General features: G+C 37.8%; 1 protein-coding gene and 1 long non-coding RNA gene across 3 annotated transcripts in view; both read left to right on the forward strand.

The window, feature by feature from the left end:
* Positions 1 to 12,098, forward strand: part of DECR1 (2,4-dienoyl-CoA reductase 1) — a 45,148-nt gene extending 33,050 nt beyond the window's left edge. The window contains exons 7-10 of one of the 2 annotated variants that reach the window (XR_013397334.1): positions 2,636 to 2,708; positions 4,762 to 5,000; positions 11,772 to 11,834; positions 11,934 to 12,098. Coding sequence is in view for 1 of the 2 variants with exons in the window: in XM_001085155.5 (XP_001085155.1) it covers positions 2,636 to 2,708; positions 4,762 to 4,908; positions 11,772 to 11,834; positions 11,934 to 11,993 (343 nt within the window). In the remaining variant the exon portion in view is untranslated. The remainder of the gene's footprint in view (positions 1 to 2,635; positions 2,709 to 4,761; positions 5,001 to 11,771; positions 11,835 to 11,933) is intronic. The other variant, XM_001085155.5, reaches the window with a different exon arrangement.
* A 531-nt stretch (positions 12,099 to 12,629) lies between these two features.
* On the forward strand, positions 12,630 to 13,376 carry LOC144330816 (uncharacterized). The gene is made up of 2 exons (XR_013397335.1): positions 12,630 to 12,762; positions 12,930 to 13,376. It is a non-coding gene; the product is annotated as an uncharacterized LOC144330816 (long non-coding RNA).
* The last annotated feature ends 3,919 nt before the right edge of the window (positions 13,377 to 17,295 follow it).

Here is a 17,295-nt window from a genome sequence, read left to right on the forward strand (position 1 = left end):
TCTGAGCACAGAGAGGATGGCTTTTCCTCTAGGCAGATTTTCTTAACAGGTTGCTCAGTTTTTCATAGGATAATATAGACTCTGCTGAGTACAGTAATTCTATTAAGACATGAAGCAATTTAGAGTAGATACACTATAAATAAATGCCCAGGGTAGCTATGGCAATGAAGTTTGTCAAAAACATCACTCAGAGAAGCAATTTTTATGTATGTTCTATCTGAAAGATATACAGCCCACCCATTTCTCTAAAATACATTCATGGATTAAGTCAGATTAACAGGCTATCTTTAGATTACATGTACCCTATTCTGTAGAACTGGGTTTACTGAATTGACCTTTGAAGTGATGCTGTAAGACTGTATTAATGGATGTCTGATAGATTCATAGAACTTAGCCCATTTTTAAAATTATTATAGTTTACATTCTGGGATACATGTCCAGAATGTGCAGGTTTGTTACATAGGTATACATGTGCCATGGTGGTTTGCAGCACCCATCAAGCCGTCATTTACATTAGGTATTTCTTCTAATGCTATCCCTCTCCTAGTTCCCCAACCCTCGACAGGCCCAGTGTGTGATGTTCCCCTCCCTGTGTCCATGTGTTCTCATTGTTCAGCTCCCACTTATGAATGAGAACTTGCGGTGTTTGGTTTTCTGTTCTTGCGATAGTTTCCTCAGAATGATGGTTTTCAGCTTCATCCACTTCCCTGCAACGTATATGAACTCATCCTTTATTATGGCTGCATAGTATTCCATGGTGTATATGTGCCACATTTTCTTTATCCAGTCTATCATTGATGGGCATTGGGGTTGGTTCTAAGTCTTTGCTATTAAGAACAATGCTGCAATAAACATATGTGTGCATGTGTCTTTATAATAGAATGATTTATAATCCTTTGGGTATATACCCAGTAATGGGATTGCTGGGTCAAATGGTATTTCTGGTTCTAGATCCTTGAGGAATCGCCACACTCTCTCCCACAATGGCTGAACTAATTTACACTCCCACCAACAGTGTAAAAGTGTTCCTATTTCTCAACATCCCCTCCAGCATCTGTTGTTTCCTGACTTTTTAATGATTGCCATTCTAACTGGCGTGAGATGATATCTCATTGTGGTTTTGATTTGCATTTCTCTAATGATCAGTGATGATGAGCTTTTTTTTTCATAGTTTGTTGGCTGCATAAATATCTTCTTTTGAGAAGTGTCTGTTCATATCCTTTGGCCACTTTTTGTTGGGGTTGCTTGTGTTTAATTTGTTTAAGTTCTTTAAGTTCTTTGTAGATTCTGGATATTTGCCCTTTATCAGATGGATACATTGCAAAGCTTTTCTCCCATTCTGTAGGTTGCCTGTTCACTCTGATGATGCTTTCTTTTGCTGTGCAGAAGCTCTTTGGTTTGATTAGATCCCATTTGTCAACTTTGAACTTAGCTTATTTTATCTATTGCAAGGATACAGTATCTTAAGGAGATTGTTATACTACACAATTTTCCTTTTGTAAGTCTAGAAAGACTTAAACAATTTTTCGTATTAGAAACAATTGTGCTTTTCCTGAACAATTAGCTTGCTTTTTCTTTATGGGTACTGTGGATTGTGTAACTGATTAGGCTTACCTTTTTTGTATAGTCATGGGATGAATAGATACCAGTTTGTGATGTGACTGTTGCAGTTATATGGAATGTCACACACTTCAGTAAATTTAGATATTAACTTCATTCTTGGCTCCATTATATTTCATTATCCTGGCTTTTCTCTCTCTTTATCTTGGTTTTTTTTCTTTCCTTCTTTCTTTCAAATTATCCTGTCTTCCTCATTTGCATCATATGTATTCTTTTAAGCTACCTTGTCATTATTTGAAATTACATTAAGTATATATACACACAAATATATGTATGAATGTAAATTCCTAAAATGAATTTAGATTTTAAAAGAGCTATCTGTAAAGTAAGCTTTTAAAACAACTTCCTTTGAAGTTCTTTGTTTGCTATTAGTGTTATATTTTGCTTCAGGACATTAAGCAAGATTTTGTTAGATTCCTATTTCAAGTTTAGTTCAACAATTATATTACAGCCTAGTTAGACATGGATGTGGTTAATATTTTCAGTCGATGTAATCTTTTACTCAAATAAAACACTTTTGATGTTATAGACATTGTAATCCAATGTACAGGGCTATGAGTAAAGTTATAATGAACTTTGTAACTATAAGACTCAACTCCAGAAAATGTGAGGGAAGGGCATAAAGCACTCACGTTTTTATGTGAGTAACGAATACCTACTCTAAAAATGTATATTGACATTGGACTTTATATTCTAAACTACAAATGGTAGGTGGTATAGCATAGTGGTTAAGGACACGAAAATGTAAAGGGTAGGTTGTACAGTAGAGTGACTAAGGGTACAGACTGAAGCTAGACCTCTTCAGATTGACAAATTGGCCATTTGACATAGAGAAAATTATTTAACCTCTCTGTGCCTTAGTTACATTATCTGTAATATAGGGAGCGATAATAGTACCTACATCTTGGGGTTGTAATCTCTGACATGTAGTAAGCATCTAGTGAGTCTCAGTTATTACTGTTTTTAACATATGGTATAATATCTCAGAATGTATGTTGTCGATTTTAATCTTTAGGTCTCTTGCAGCTGAATGGGGTAAATATGGAATGCGATTCAATGTGATTCAACCAGGGCCTATAAAAACCAAAGTAAGTTGTATTTTGCTTGTTATCACATTGTGAATGATAAATAATGAAACACTGATAGATATATTCTGGTTGTTGTGTAAAGGACTTTCCAGAGATGCCTGGGTTTAGAGCCCTGGTTCTAAGGAAGAGGCCTTTGCCTTTATTCATTATCGAATATAAGAAATAAGGAGGCGGGCAGGAATATAGCAGCTATGCAATTTCTTCATAATGTCAATTTCAGTGTCTTAATCTTTTGGGATCTTTTATGCCATCAGTGTTGGCACTTTATCTGATTTGCTTCAGTGGTTATTGTCCTGTATTTGTTAACTTTCACGACATTTTAAAGGCTCTTACATTGTCTGACGTCCTTTTTTAAAAAAAAATCAAGGAAATGTAACTATATTTATAGTTTGAGAGATGCTCCAGTAACTTATTATACAGTCTTTGTCTTGCTATAGGTAGGTAGCATTTTCCTTGACTCATGCTTGTGCCCTTTCACTCTCAGTCAATTATGCATGTCATCTAACGCCCACATCTCTCTGATTATGAATCCTTCTGACAGCATGGATTTCACCTGTAAGTAATAATCCTTGCAGATACTCATTGCAACTTGTAATTATCTCTAATGTTGTCACAGATGTTGCTCAGAATGTCCACAGCTTCTCTGCTCTCTCATTATTCCAAAATAACTTCACCCTCACACTTCTCTTGGTTTTTACCTAAAGCAGGTATTTATAATGCCAACCAGATGTAATGTTGAAAGGTCAGGCAAAATTTGGTAACTTGTTTCACTTGTGTAAACATATTGGAAAATAATACTAAGGGATATTTGGGTTATAGGTAGCTCTGGGTATTAAGTAATAACTTGGAAATGTCCATATTAGTTTATTTAGCAGTTTAAAGGATGGGAAGTAGAAATAAAAACTTCCTGAGTGATTGCAACTTGATTGACTATCTTATTTATCTGACAATTCAATACTAAACAGTCTAATACAGTTAGTGGAAAGAAACTTAAAAACATAACATTAAAATACATGATTCAGGGTGGCCATGTCCTAAGCATATCTGAAAAGAGGCTTATAGACACAAATGCTTCTCTCCAGGATACCAATATCTAGGGAAAAATCACCTGCATTTTATTTATTTATTTAACCTATCTTTATTGACTGTTCACTGTATGCAAGGGTACTGAGAAAGATACAGAAATATCTCTAAGAAAGTGCTTACCACTAAGTTTATAGTCTAGCCACTGAGATAGGAGTTGTACCCAAATAATAACTATTTACTGTTAAAGAGATTAAAAGAAAACTGAAGTGTAGAAACTCCCTAGCATGCACTTTTTAGAACCAGGATTGGGACCAGTTGCTACCCCTTGTCTCTGGGCTTTATACCCTCCTGGGAAGAACTGGAGGTCTCTCATGGAGTCCTCTGAGTGTTTGTTCTATCTTCTGGCCACGTTATTGAGGAAAACTGTCACCTAAACTTCAAGGCACTAGTACAGAAAAATCCAGTTGTTTTTATTAATCAGTGCACATCCGTAATTCATCTTGGTTTGTTCCTTCACGTCACTGACAGAAAGCAAATTGTTTGGCAAATTTAGTTATAGTTTTTCTCTGTCTAGAATCTAATTGAATTTCTATATCCTTGTTTTCTTCCTTTTCTAATATTTTGGGATGAAAGAAAAGGAATTTCCTCTTAAATATTTCCTATGAGCCACTTTTCTGTGTTTATTAAATGAAAAGCCAGTAATACCACTGCCTTTACCACCTAAGCTTGTACATATTTCAGAGTACCTTTATATACATTTTTTTATTTGATGCTTATAACAGTTTTGTGAGGTAGCTAAGATAGATATCCTCATTTTACATAGAAGAAACTAAGATTAAAAGGGTTATATTTTCCAGTGATGTATTTTTTTTTTTAAAGAAGAATTTGGTGAAATTGTTTTTTACTTACAAAGCCTGAGGTTTTAAGCTGCATGGTAGCATGCCATTTTATACACATTTTTTTCTTAAGTAGGAAAGGAGTTGATTGAAAAACCCAACACAACCCAATTGTTTTCTTAATTTCTAAGGGTGCCTTTAGCCGTCTGGACCCAACTGGAACATTTGAGAAAGAAATGATTGACAGAATTCCCTGTGGTCGCCTGGGGACTATAGAAGAACTTGCAAATCTTGCTGCTTTCCTTTGTAGTGATTATGCTTCTTGGATTAATGGAGCAGTAAGCATTGTTTATTTCTCTTCACTTTTTTTTTCAGGAGTGTGTTTGGGGCAGAGAAGTCTGTTCTGGAACCAATCCTGACAATGCTAAATGTAAATATGATTTAAAATACGTATTTAGCTGTAAATAATATGAAAATATTATATATATTGTTTAAACTATGACATTTATTCAGTGATGTATTAGTCCATTCTCACACTGCTAAAGACATACCTGTGACTGTAATTTAGAAAGAAAAGAGGTATAAGGGAAGCGCAAGGAGTCAGGGAATTCCCTTTCCTAGCAAAGGGAAGCCCTGACAGATGGTACCTGGAAAATTGGAACACTCCCACCCTAATACTGCACTTTTCCAATGGTCTTAGCAAACGGCCCACCAGGAGATTATATCCCGCACCTGGCTTGGACAGTCCTATGCCCACAGAACCTCACTCACTGCTGGCACAGCAGTCTGAGATCGAAATGCAAGGCCACAGCAAGACTGGGGGAGGAGCATCTGCCAATGCTGAGGCTTGAGTAGGTAAACGAAGTGGCCTGGAAGCTTGAACTGGGTGGAGCCCACCGAAGCTCAGAGAGGCCTGCCTGCCTCTGTAGACTCCACCTCTGAGGACAGGGCATAGCTGAACAAAAGGCAGCAGAAACTTCTGCAGACTTAAAGGCCCCTGTCTGACAGCTTTCAAGAGAGTAGTGGTTCTCCCAGCACGGAGTTTGAGATCTGAGAACGGACAGACTGCCCCCGCAAGTGGGTCCCTGACCCCTGAGTAGCCTAACTGGGAGACACCTCCCAATAGGGGCCGACTGAAACCTCATAAAGCCAGGTCCGCTCTGAGTTGAAGCTTCCAGAGGAACGATCGGGCAGCAACATTTGCCGTTCTGCAATATTTGCTGTTCTGTAGCCTCCACTGGTGATACCCAGGCAAACAGCATCTGGAGTGGACCTCCAGCACACTCCAGCAAACTCCAGCAAAACAGACCTGCAGCTGAGGGTCCTGACAGAAGGAAAACTAACAAACAGAAAGGACATCCACACCAAAACCCCATCTGTGTATCACCATCATTAAAGACCAAATGTAGACAAAACCTCAAAGGTGGGGAGAAACAAGAGCAGAAAAGCTGAAAATTCTAAAAATTAGAGCAGCTCTTCTCCTCGAAAGGAATGCAGCTCCTCGCCAGCAATGAAACAAAGCTGGATGCAGAATGACTTTGACGAGTTGAGAGAAGAAGGCATTAGACGATCAGTGATAACAAACTTCTCCAAGCTAAAGGAAGATGTTCAAACCCATTGCAAAGAAGCTAAAAACCTTGAAAAAATATTAGACAAATGGCAAGCTAGAATAAATAGCATAGAGAAGACCTTAAATGACCTGATGGAGCTGAAAACCATGGCATGAGAACTACGTGACACATGCACAAGCTTCAGTAGCTGATTTGATCAAGTGGAAGAAAGGGTATCAGTGATTAAAGATCAAATGAATGAAATGAAGCGAGAAGAGAAGTTTAGAGAAAAAAGAGTAAAACGAAATGAACAAAGCCTCCAAGAAATATGGGACTATGTGAAAAGACCAAATCTACATCTGATTGGTGTACCTGAAAGTGACGGGGAGAATGGAACCAAGTTGGAAAACACTCTTCAGGATATGACCCAGGATATAACCCCAACCTACCAAGGCAGGCCAACATTCAAATTCAGGAAATACCGAGAATGCCACAAAGATACTCCTCGAGAAGAGCAACTCCAAGACACATAATTGCCAGATTCACCAAAGTTGAAATGAAGGAAAAAATGTTAAGGGCAGTCAGAAAGAAAGGTCGGATTACCCACAAAGGGAAGCCCATCAGACTAAGAGCGGATCTCTCGGCAGAAACTACAAGCTAGAAGAGAGTGGAGGCCAATATTCAACATTCTTAAAAGAATTTTCTACTCAGAATTTCATATCCAGCCAAACTAAGTTTCATAAGTGAAGGAGAAATGAAATCCTTTGTAGAGAAGCAAATGCTTAGAGATTTTGTCACTACCAGGCCTGCCTTACAAGAGCTCCTAAAGGAAGCATTAAACTTGGAAAGGAACAACTGGTACCAGCCACTGCAAAAACATGCCAAATTGTAAAGACCATCGATGCTGGGAAGAAACTGCATCAACTAATGAGCAAAATAACCAGCTAACATCATAATGACAGGATCAAGTTAACACATAGCAATATTAACCTTAACTGTCAATGGGCTAAATGCTCCAATTAAAAGACACAGACTGGCAAATTGGATAAAGAGTCAAGACCCATCAGTCTGCTGTATTCAGGAGACCCATCTCATGTGCAGAGACACACATAGGCTCAAAATAAAGGGATGGAGGAAGATCTACCAAGCAAATGGTAAACAACAAAAGAAGCAGGGGTTGCAATCCTAGTCTCTGATAAAACAGACTTTAAACCAACAAAGATCAAAAGAGACAAAGAAGGCCATTACATAACAGTAAAGGGATCAGTTCAGCAAGAAGAGCTAATTATCCTAAATATATATGCACCCAGTGCAGGAGCACCCAGATCCATAAAGCAAGTTCTTAGAGACCTACAAAGAGACTTAGACTCCCACACAATAATAATGGGAGACTTTAACACCCCACTGTCAACATTAGATAGATCAACGAGACAGAAAGTTAACAAGGATACCCAGGAATTGAACTCACCTCTGCACCAAGCAGACCTAATAGACATCTACAGAACTCCTACCCCAAATCAACAGAATATACATTCTTCTCAGCACCACATCACACTTATTCCAAAATTGACCACATAGTTGGAAGTAAAGCACTCCTCAGCAAATGTACAAGAACAGAAATTATAACAGACTGTCTCTCAGACCACAGTGCAATCAGACTAGAACTCAGGATTAAGAAACTCACTCAAAACCGCTCAACCACAAGGAAACTCAACAATCTGCTCCTGAATGACTACTGGGTACGTAACAAAATGAAAACAGAAATAAAGATGTTCTTTGAAGCCAATGAGAAAAAAGACACAACATACCAGACTCTCTGGGACACATTTAAAGCAGTGTGTAGAGGGAAATTTATAGCACTAAATGCCCACAAGAGAAAGCAGGAAAGATCTAAAATTGACACCCTAACATCACAATTAAAAGAACTAGAGAAGCAAGAGCAAACACGTTCAAAAGCCAGCAGAAGACAAGAAATTACTAAGATCAGAGCAGAACTGAAGGAGATAGAGACACCAACAACCCTTCAAAAAATCAATGAATCCAGGAGCTGGTTTTTTGAAAAGATCAACAAAATTGATAGATCACTATCAAGACTAATAAAGAAGGAAAGAGAGAAGAATCAAATAGACACAATAAAAAATGATAAAGGGGATATCACCACCAATCTCACAGAAATACAAACTCCCATCAGATAATACTATAAACACCTCTACACAAATAAACTAGAAAATCTAGAAGAAATGGATAAATTCCAGGACACATACACCCTCCCAAGACTAAACCAGGAAGAAGTTGAATCCCTGAATAGACCAATAACATGCTCCTTAATGAAGGCAATAATTAATAGCCTACCAACCAAAAAATGTCCAGGACCAGACAGATTCACAGCTGTATTCTACCAGAGGTACAAAGAAGAGCTGGTACCATTCCTTTTGAAACTACCCCAATCAATAGAAAAAGAGGGAATCCTCCCTAATTCATTTTATGAGGCCAGCATCATCCTGATACCAAAGCCTGTCAGAGACACAACAGAAAAAGAGAATTTCAGACCAATATCCCTGATGAACATTGATGCAAAAATCCTCAATAAAATACTGGCAAACCGAATTCAGCAGCACATCAAAAAGCTTATCCACCATGATCAAGTTGACTTCATCCCTGGGATGCAAGGCTGGTTCAACATATGCAAATCAATAGACATAATGCATCATATAAACAAAACCAAAGACAAAACCACATGAATATCTTAATAGATGCAGAAAATGTCTTCGACAAAATTCAACAGCCCTTCATGCTAGAAACTCAATAAACTAGGTATTGATGGGACATATCTCAAAATAATAAGAACTATTTATGATAAACCCACAGCCAATATCATACTGAATGGGCATAAACTGGAAGCATTCCCTTTGAAAACTGGCACAAGACAGGGATGCCCTCTCTCACCACTCCTATTCAACATAGTGTTGGAAGTTCTGGCCAGGGCAGTCAGGCAGGAGAAAGAAATCAAGGGTATTCAGTTAGGAAAAGAGGAAGTCAAATTGTCCCTGTTTGCAGATGACATGATTATATATTTAGAAAACCCCATCATCTCAGCCCAAAATCTCCTTAGGCTGATAAGCAACTTCAGCAAAGTCTCAGGATACAAAATCAATGTGAAAAAATCACAAGCATTCCTATACACCAATAACAGACAAACAGAGAGTCAAATCATGAGTGAACTCCCATTTACCATTGCTTCAAAGAGAATAAAATACCTAGGAATCTAACTTATAAGGGATGTGAAGGACCTCTTCAAGGAGAACTACAAACCACTGCTCAATGAAATAAAAGAGGACACAAACAAATGGAGGAACATTCCATACTCATGGATAGGAAGAATCAATGTTATGAAAGTGGCCACACTGCCCAAGGTAATTTATAGATTCAGTGCCATCCCCTTTAAGCTACCAATGACTTTCTTCACAGAATTGGAAAAAACTAAATTTCATATGGAACCAAAAAAGAGCCCGCATTGCCAAGACAATCCTAAGCCAAAAGAACAAAGCTGGAGGCATCATGCTACCTGACTTCAAACTATACTACAAGGCTACGGTAACCAAAACAGCATGGTACTGGTACCAAAACAGAGATATAGACCCATGGAACAGAACAGAGCCCTTGGAAATAATACCACACATCTACTACCATCTGATTTTTGACAAACCTGACAAAAAAAAAAGAAATGGGGAAAGGATTCCCTATTTATTAAATGGTGCTGGGAAAACTGGCTAGCCATATGTAGAAAGCTGAAACTGGGTCCCTTCCATCTTATGCAAAAATTAATTCAAGATGGTTTAAAGACTTAAATGTTAGACCTGAAACCATAAAAACCCTAGAAGAAAACTTAGGCAATACCATTCAGGACATAGGCATGGGCAAGGACTTCATGACTAAAACACCAAAAGCAATGGCAGCAAAAGCCAAAATAGACAAATGGGATCTTATTAAACTAAAGAGCTTCTGCACAGCAAAAGAAACTACCATCAGAGTGAACAGGCAACCTACGGAATGGGAGAAAATTTTTACAATCTACGCATCTGACAAAGGGCTAATATCCAAAATCTACTAAGAACTTAAAGAAATTTACAAGAAAAAATCCATCCCATCAAAAAGTGGGTGAAGGATATGAACAGACACCCCTCAAAAGAAGATATTTATGCAGCCAACAGACACATGAAAAAAATGCTCATCATCACTGGACATCAGAGAAATGCAAATCAAAACTACAATGAGATACCATCTCACACCAGTTAGAATGGCAATCATTAAAAAGTCAGGAAACAACAGGTGCTGGAGAGGATGTGGGGAAATAGGAACACTTTTACACTTTTGGTAGGACTGTAAACTAGTTCAGCCATTGTGGAAGACAGTGTGGCGATTCCTCAAGGATCCAGAACCAGAAATACCATTTGACCCAGCCATCCCATTACTGGGGATATACCCAAAGAATTATAAATCATGCTACTATAAAGACACATGCACACATATGTTTATTGCGGCACTATTCACAATAGCAAAGACTTGGAACCAACCCAAATGTCCATCAGTGACAGACTGGATTAAGAAAATGTGGCACATATACACCATGGAATACTATGCAGTCATAAAAACAGATGAGTTCACGTCCTTTGTAGGGACATGGATGAAGCTGGAAACCATCATTCTGAGCAAACTATCGCAAGAGCAGAAAACCAAACACCACATGTTCTCATTCATAGGTGGGAATTGAACAATGAGAACACCTGGACACAGGGTGGGGAACACCATACACACGGGCCTATCATGGTTTGGGGGAGGGGGGAGGGATAGCATTAGCAGATATACCTAATGTAAATGACGAGTTAATGGGTGCAGCACACCAACATCACACATGTATACATATGTAAGAAACATGCACGTTGTGCACATGTACCCTAGAACTTCAAATATAATTAAAAAATAAAAAGAAAAGAGGTTTAATTGACTCACAGTTCTGCATGTCTGAGGAGGGCTCAGAAAACTTCCAATTATGGCTGAAGGGTAAAAGTCATAACTTAACATGGTGGCAGGCAATAGAAAGAGAGGGAGAGAGAGAGAAAAGGGAGACAGAGAGGTGTGTGTGTGTATGTGTGTGTGTGTGTGTGTGTGTGTGTGTGTGTGTGTGTGTGTGTGTGACGGGGAAAGAGCCCCTTATAAAACCATCAGATCTTGTGAGAACTCACTGACTATAACAAGAACAGCATAGGGGAAACTGCCTAGTCCAATCACCTCTCACCGGGTCCCTCCCTCCACACCTGGGCATTATGAGGATTACAATTAAAGATGAGATTTTTGTGGGGACACAGCCAAACCATATCAAGTGATAAATTAATAGATGCAAGTTACCTTGATAGATATACCTTTAAGATGATCTTCAAGATTGGGTAGATTTTTGAAATTGTGGAGATGTTAGAAATAGAATTATGAACTGTGTAAATCAATTTAGGTTTAATCATGAGTTTTATCTTTAAAATTTGGGCTTGATTTAAAGTGCCAAAGAGATATTCCATCCAAAGTATGGGAAAATGGCTAGTGGTTCAGAAACTTTTTAAAAGGAGTAGTTTCAGAGTTTAAAAATTTGTTTTTTCCAGGTTGTTAAATTTGATGGTGGAGAGGAAGTACTTATTTCAGGAGAATTCAATGACCTGAGAAAGGTAATGCCATTTTGTGTGTATAATGTAATATTAGCAGCTCAGATACTAAGCTTTAAAAACATGTAAAAAGCACATTAAATTGACATCTTTTTGTGTTAGGTCACCAAGGAGCAGTGGGACACCATAGAAGGACTCATCAGGAAGACAAAAGGTTCCTAAGACCACTTTGGCCTTCATCTTGGTTACAAAAAAGGGAATAGAAATGAAACAAATGATCTCTCATCTTTTGACTATTTCAAGTCTAATAAATTGTTAATTAACAAACATGCATTGAATATGTATTCTGTGCCAAGCCAGTGATAGCCATTGTATATTCAAAGATGAATAAAATGAAATATAGTCCTTCAAAACATTAAAAAAAAAAAAAAAAAGGAGGCATGGGGAGAGTAGGTAGTAGGTAAAGATTCCTCTTTACCACTAAAAAGTGCTTAGAAGTGCAGAGAAAACAGATCTTTGTGGCTTGGAAAATCAGGAGAAACTCAATGGTGGGGGTAGTATTTGAGTTACATATTATACTATACCTATACTGATAGGGCCTAAAAGAAAGAAATTAGAGGATACACACTAAATATAATAGACTTTGCCTTTCCAGTGTATTTTCTTTTCACTGGACTTGTGAATTACTTCTTTGGGTAACTCAGTATTAACTCATATCTTTAATTTTTACTAGGACCTATTTGTAGCCAGGCATTTCATTTAGTACTGAATAAGCTATAGCCCTTGCCCTTTTGAAATTCATTATCTAGCAAGATAGTCAAACTTATAAATAATTATTTATGGTACATTGTGATAAGTATTATTCCAGCAGTATTTGAGTGTGGAGGAGGAAGTAATTCATTCTGTCTCCAGAGTTTAGAGAATGTGATGCCTAGGAGATAGCATGCCATCCCAGCTGTAAAAGAAGAATAGATTTTTCTGGGTAAAAAAGGTAAACAAAGTCTATAAAATATTTTTGTGTATCATTTGATTAAATTTCCTCTTTGGTTTGACTAATTTGTCATCCTGAAAATCAAATAATAATGAATCCAAAGTCTCAAGTCTACAGAGCTATACTTCTGAGCCTATATTTTTAAAATGTCCATTTTGCTTTCCCAGGAGTCACTTATAACATGTTCACTAGACTGACTATCGCCATTGCCCAAGTTGACAGGAGAGGAAACCAGCTTCCATATTACCTCATCTAAATAAATCTGCAAAGGAATCCAGTTTTCCTGTTTGAATATATATGCCACAAGCCCCATGGAAACCCCAATTACATTGACAGTTAATTGTGTACATAAATTACATTTATTACATTTAATTGTGTACATGTAGGGGAATGTTATAGGTTTGGAATAAGTGGCCTGACATTTCTAATTATACTGACTTTCACTGGGCTTTTTAGGCTGTTACACTTTTTCTCCACATGCTTGCAATACAATACTCTCAAAATAAAATGCAGACAGTTACCTAGTCTCCATTTTACCTTTTGTACTAATCGTGTCTATTAGTCTGTTCTCATGCTGCTAATAAAGATATAACCAAAACTGGGTAATTTATAAAGGAAAGAGGTTTCATTGACTCATAGTTCAGCATGGCTAGGGAGGCCTCACAATCATGGCAGAAGGTGAGTGAGGAGCAAAGTCATGTCTTACGTGGTGGCAGGCAAGAGAGCTTGTGCAGGGGAACTCACATTTATAAAACCATCAGATCTTATGATGCTTATTTACTATCACATTATTGTGTTGATATTGTGTCCACACACCATTAGTGATGGTTTATCACTCATTCCATTTCCAAACCCACCTTCCCACCCACCTCTCACCAAACACACAAAGACACTTTCCCTCCACTGATTCCACCAATATAGCGGTGTTTCTCTTTCTGGTTAAATTGATACTAAATGTTTACATTTATATAACTTAATACATTTTTTTTTCCAGTGTTGTTTCAACCTTTTTTTTTTAAAAAAAATTCAGATTACATGATAGATCCTTTTTAAGATAAATATTATTTTTAGTATTCTGTTGTTTTGATGTATCATAATTTATTGGAAATAGGATTATTTATAATTTTATTATCTTTTTAAATTTTTATAAAGACAGTGTCTTGCTATATTTATCAGGCTGGTCTTGAACTCCTGACCTCAAGTGATCCTCCTACCTTGGCCTCCCAAAGTGCTGGTGTTACAGGCATGAGGCACTGAGCCTTTGTTTTAAAATTTTTTGTTTTTAAATGTTTTTCAAGAATGCTGATGCCTCCCTTGCCAATGCATTTTAAAATTAGTATTAATATTACTTTTGATTGGAAAATCATAATTGAATTCATTTATGGGGCACCCTGTACATTTTAGGGGTACAGTGTGATGTTTTGGTATATGTATACTGTTAGGCAGGAGTCTAGACCCAACATGGCGGCATTACCCGGTGTAGCAGGCCTTTTGTTAAAGACTCCCTTCACCCTTGTACATACCCGCAGACTTACATGCATCAGAGTTCCGGCTGGGCAACCACACTCCCCCATGACCTGCAGCTCACCTGCATTCCACAAGTTCGTAAACAGCAGTTTCAGTTAACAGTTTCCAAAGACCCCTTCCTCGTGACCCTTACTCAACTCCTGCCCTAGTAGTTTCAAGACCCCCCCCCAGGCCCTGTTTGCACAACCAGCTTCCCTACCTCTCAGGCTATAAGAAGCCCCTACCCTCCTCCCTCAGCGCAACTTCCTTGGCCCGCACCTTTGGACCGAGGAACCTCGCCCACGAGTCCTAATAAAAGCTATTCTCACTGCCACTTGCCTTGTGTCTTCGTTCCCAGTTCGGCTCCAGCCTCAGTTTACCTTTACATATACAATGTGGAATGATTAAATCAAGCTAATTAACATATCTATCACTTCTCTTACCTATTGGCCTTTATGGAGAGACATTTGAAATTTACTTTTATTAGTTATTTTTAAATATACAGTACGTTATTATTGACTATAGTCACCCTGCAGTAGATCCTAAAACCTGTTCTTTCTATCCGAAATTTTGTATGCTTTGATCAGAAACCCTCTTCTTCCCACTCCCTCAACCTCTAGTAAACCATCATTCTACTTTTTTTTTTTTGAGATGGTGTCTCGCTCTTGTTGCCCAAACTGGAGTGCAATGGCATGATCTCGGCTCACTGCAACCTCCACCTCCAGGGTTCAAGCAATTCTCCTGCCTCAGCCTCCGGCGTAGCTGGGATTACAGGTGCATGTCACCATGCCCGGCTAATTTTTTATAGTTTTAGTAGAAACAGGGTTTCACCATGTTAGCCAGGCTGGTCTCGAACTCCTGACCTCAGGTGATCCGCCTGCCTAGGCCTCCCAAAGTGCTGGGATTACAGGCGTGAGCCACCATGCCCAGCCAATCATCATCATTCTACTTTCTACTTCCATGAGTTCAACTTTATTTGATTCCATACATAAGTGAGATCACAGGTTACTTTTATTTTTCAGTATTATAAATAAAACAACATTTTTGTGTATAACACATTTTTAGAATTTGGAATTTTTTTCTCATTTTTAGAAGTGGTATTATTAATCAAAGTTATGAAGCTTTTAAAGTTTTTTTGATATACATATCCAATTGTTATTCCAAAGATTTGTATGGGTTTAAACCCCCCTGAGTAATGTGTGACAGTGCCCATTTCAACAAATACCTGCCAACAATTAAAAGTATTCACCAATTTTACATGTATCAAATGATAGTACCATTAAAAACTTACTATTAGTGAGATTGAATACTTTTATACACTTGTGAATTTCCTGTTTGTCATTTTACCTATTGGTATCTTAATGGGGTATTGTAAAATTTTTGATTTGTATGAGTTTGTATACAATTTTTTTCCTCTGTTAAAGACAAAAATAGTTCTTTTAATAGTTTCTTAGTCATCTGTTGCATCATTATTATGTGTTATTACAAATGGTTGATGAGAAAGCAAAGCTTGCCAGCATGGCAGAGAGGATCAGAGTTGAGAGATCATGGAGATACTGACTAACAGATATTTTTTCCTGAGTCTGAAAGAAAAGCATTGTTTATGGGTAATTCTATGACAGACCACATGTGGGCTGTAACCACATCAGTATTCACCTTAAGAGTTACTTTGTCACTCAATACCTTCTGTAAGAGTCCTGCTTCTATTGTACTAGTGGAAGAGTTAATACTCAGTAAATTAAAGATTATTGGTAACAGTTTCACTCATCTTACCATTAACATGTGAAACCACCTCCGGGAAATGTTTCAGGTATAGAGTGACAGCCATTGTTTCCTTATTGTTCTTGTGGAAACTAAAACAATGAGAATTTAATGACTTTGAATAATAGAATTTTAGAGCTGGTAAAGCCTTAGAAAATGCTAATTCTCAATGTTTTTGTTTTACAGTTAAGGAAACTGCAGACCTAGAAAGTTATGTGACTTGCCCTAGGTCACACAGTAAGTCAGGCTCATGTCTCTCACCCAGTTGGATATTTCTTGGGATCATAACTTAAGAGACAATAACAAGGTTTTTAGGAGTTAACAGTTACATTACAAAAACCTTGGAGAAAACCCATCAATGTCTTTAGCTTGTTAGTTGAAGTATGACTTCTAAAAATGCACAAATCATGAATTATTACAAATGAATGCACTCGGGTAACCTTTCCCCAGGTCAAGAAACAGAAGAAACAGAACATTACCAGGAACCCAGAGGCCTCCCTTGTGCCCACCATCGTGACTCCTTTCCTCCTCCTCACAGCTAAACACTGTCTTGACTTCTAACCCCATCGTTAAGCTGTTTTGAGATTTATATAAATAGAATGACACAGTATGTATTCTTCTGTTTTTTGGCTTTCTTTCTGTGTAGTAATTGCTTATGCATGCTCATTGTTATATTCCATAGAATATAAGGTATATATGAATATACCACAATTTATTTGTTAGTTCTGGTGTTAGTGGACATTTGAATTATTTCTAGTTTGAGGCTATGCCAAATACAAAGCTGCCGTGAACATTCTATTCTTTTGGCGAAAATATATACACCTTTATCTGTTAGACTGGTAATACCTAGAAGTGAAATTGCTGGGTTTTAGGGTATGCTTGTGTTCAAATTGAGTAGATACTGTCAAATGGCTTCCAAGACTATTGACAATTTAACCTCCCACCAAGCTGTTTGGGAACTTCCACCGTGCGGCATCCTAACCAGTAGTGAGCATTCAAATTCTCTTTACTTTGAGCCATTCTGTAAGTGTGCGGTGGCATCTCGTGTGTTTAATTTGCTTTTTTTTTTTTTTTTTTTTTTTTTTTTTTTTTTATGAGAGAGGGTCTCCTGTTGCTTAGGCTGGAGTGGAGTGACACGATCTCGGCTCACTACAGCTTTGACTTCCTGGGCTCAGGTGATTCTCCCACCCGAGTTCCCTAGTAGCTGAGACTACAGGTGCATGCTACCGTGCCTAGCTCACTTTTTGTAGAGACAGTTTTGCCATG

The sequence above is a fragment of the Macaca mulatta genome, chromosome 8, assembly GCF_049350105.2.
Source record: "Macaca mulatta isolate MMU2019108-1 chromosome 8, T2T-MMU8v2.0, whole genome shotgun sequence".
Lineage (NCBI taxonomy): Eukaryota > Metazoa > Chordata > Mammalia > Primates > Cercopithecidae > Macaca > Macaca mulatta.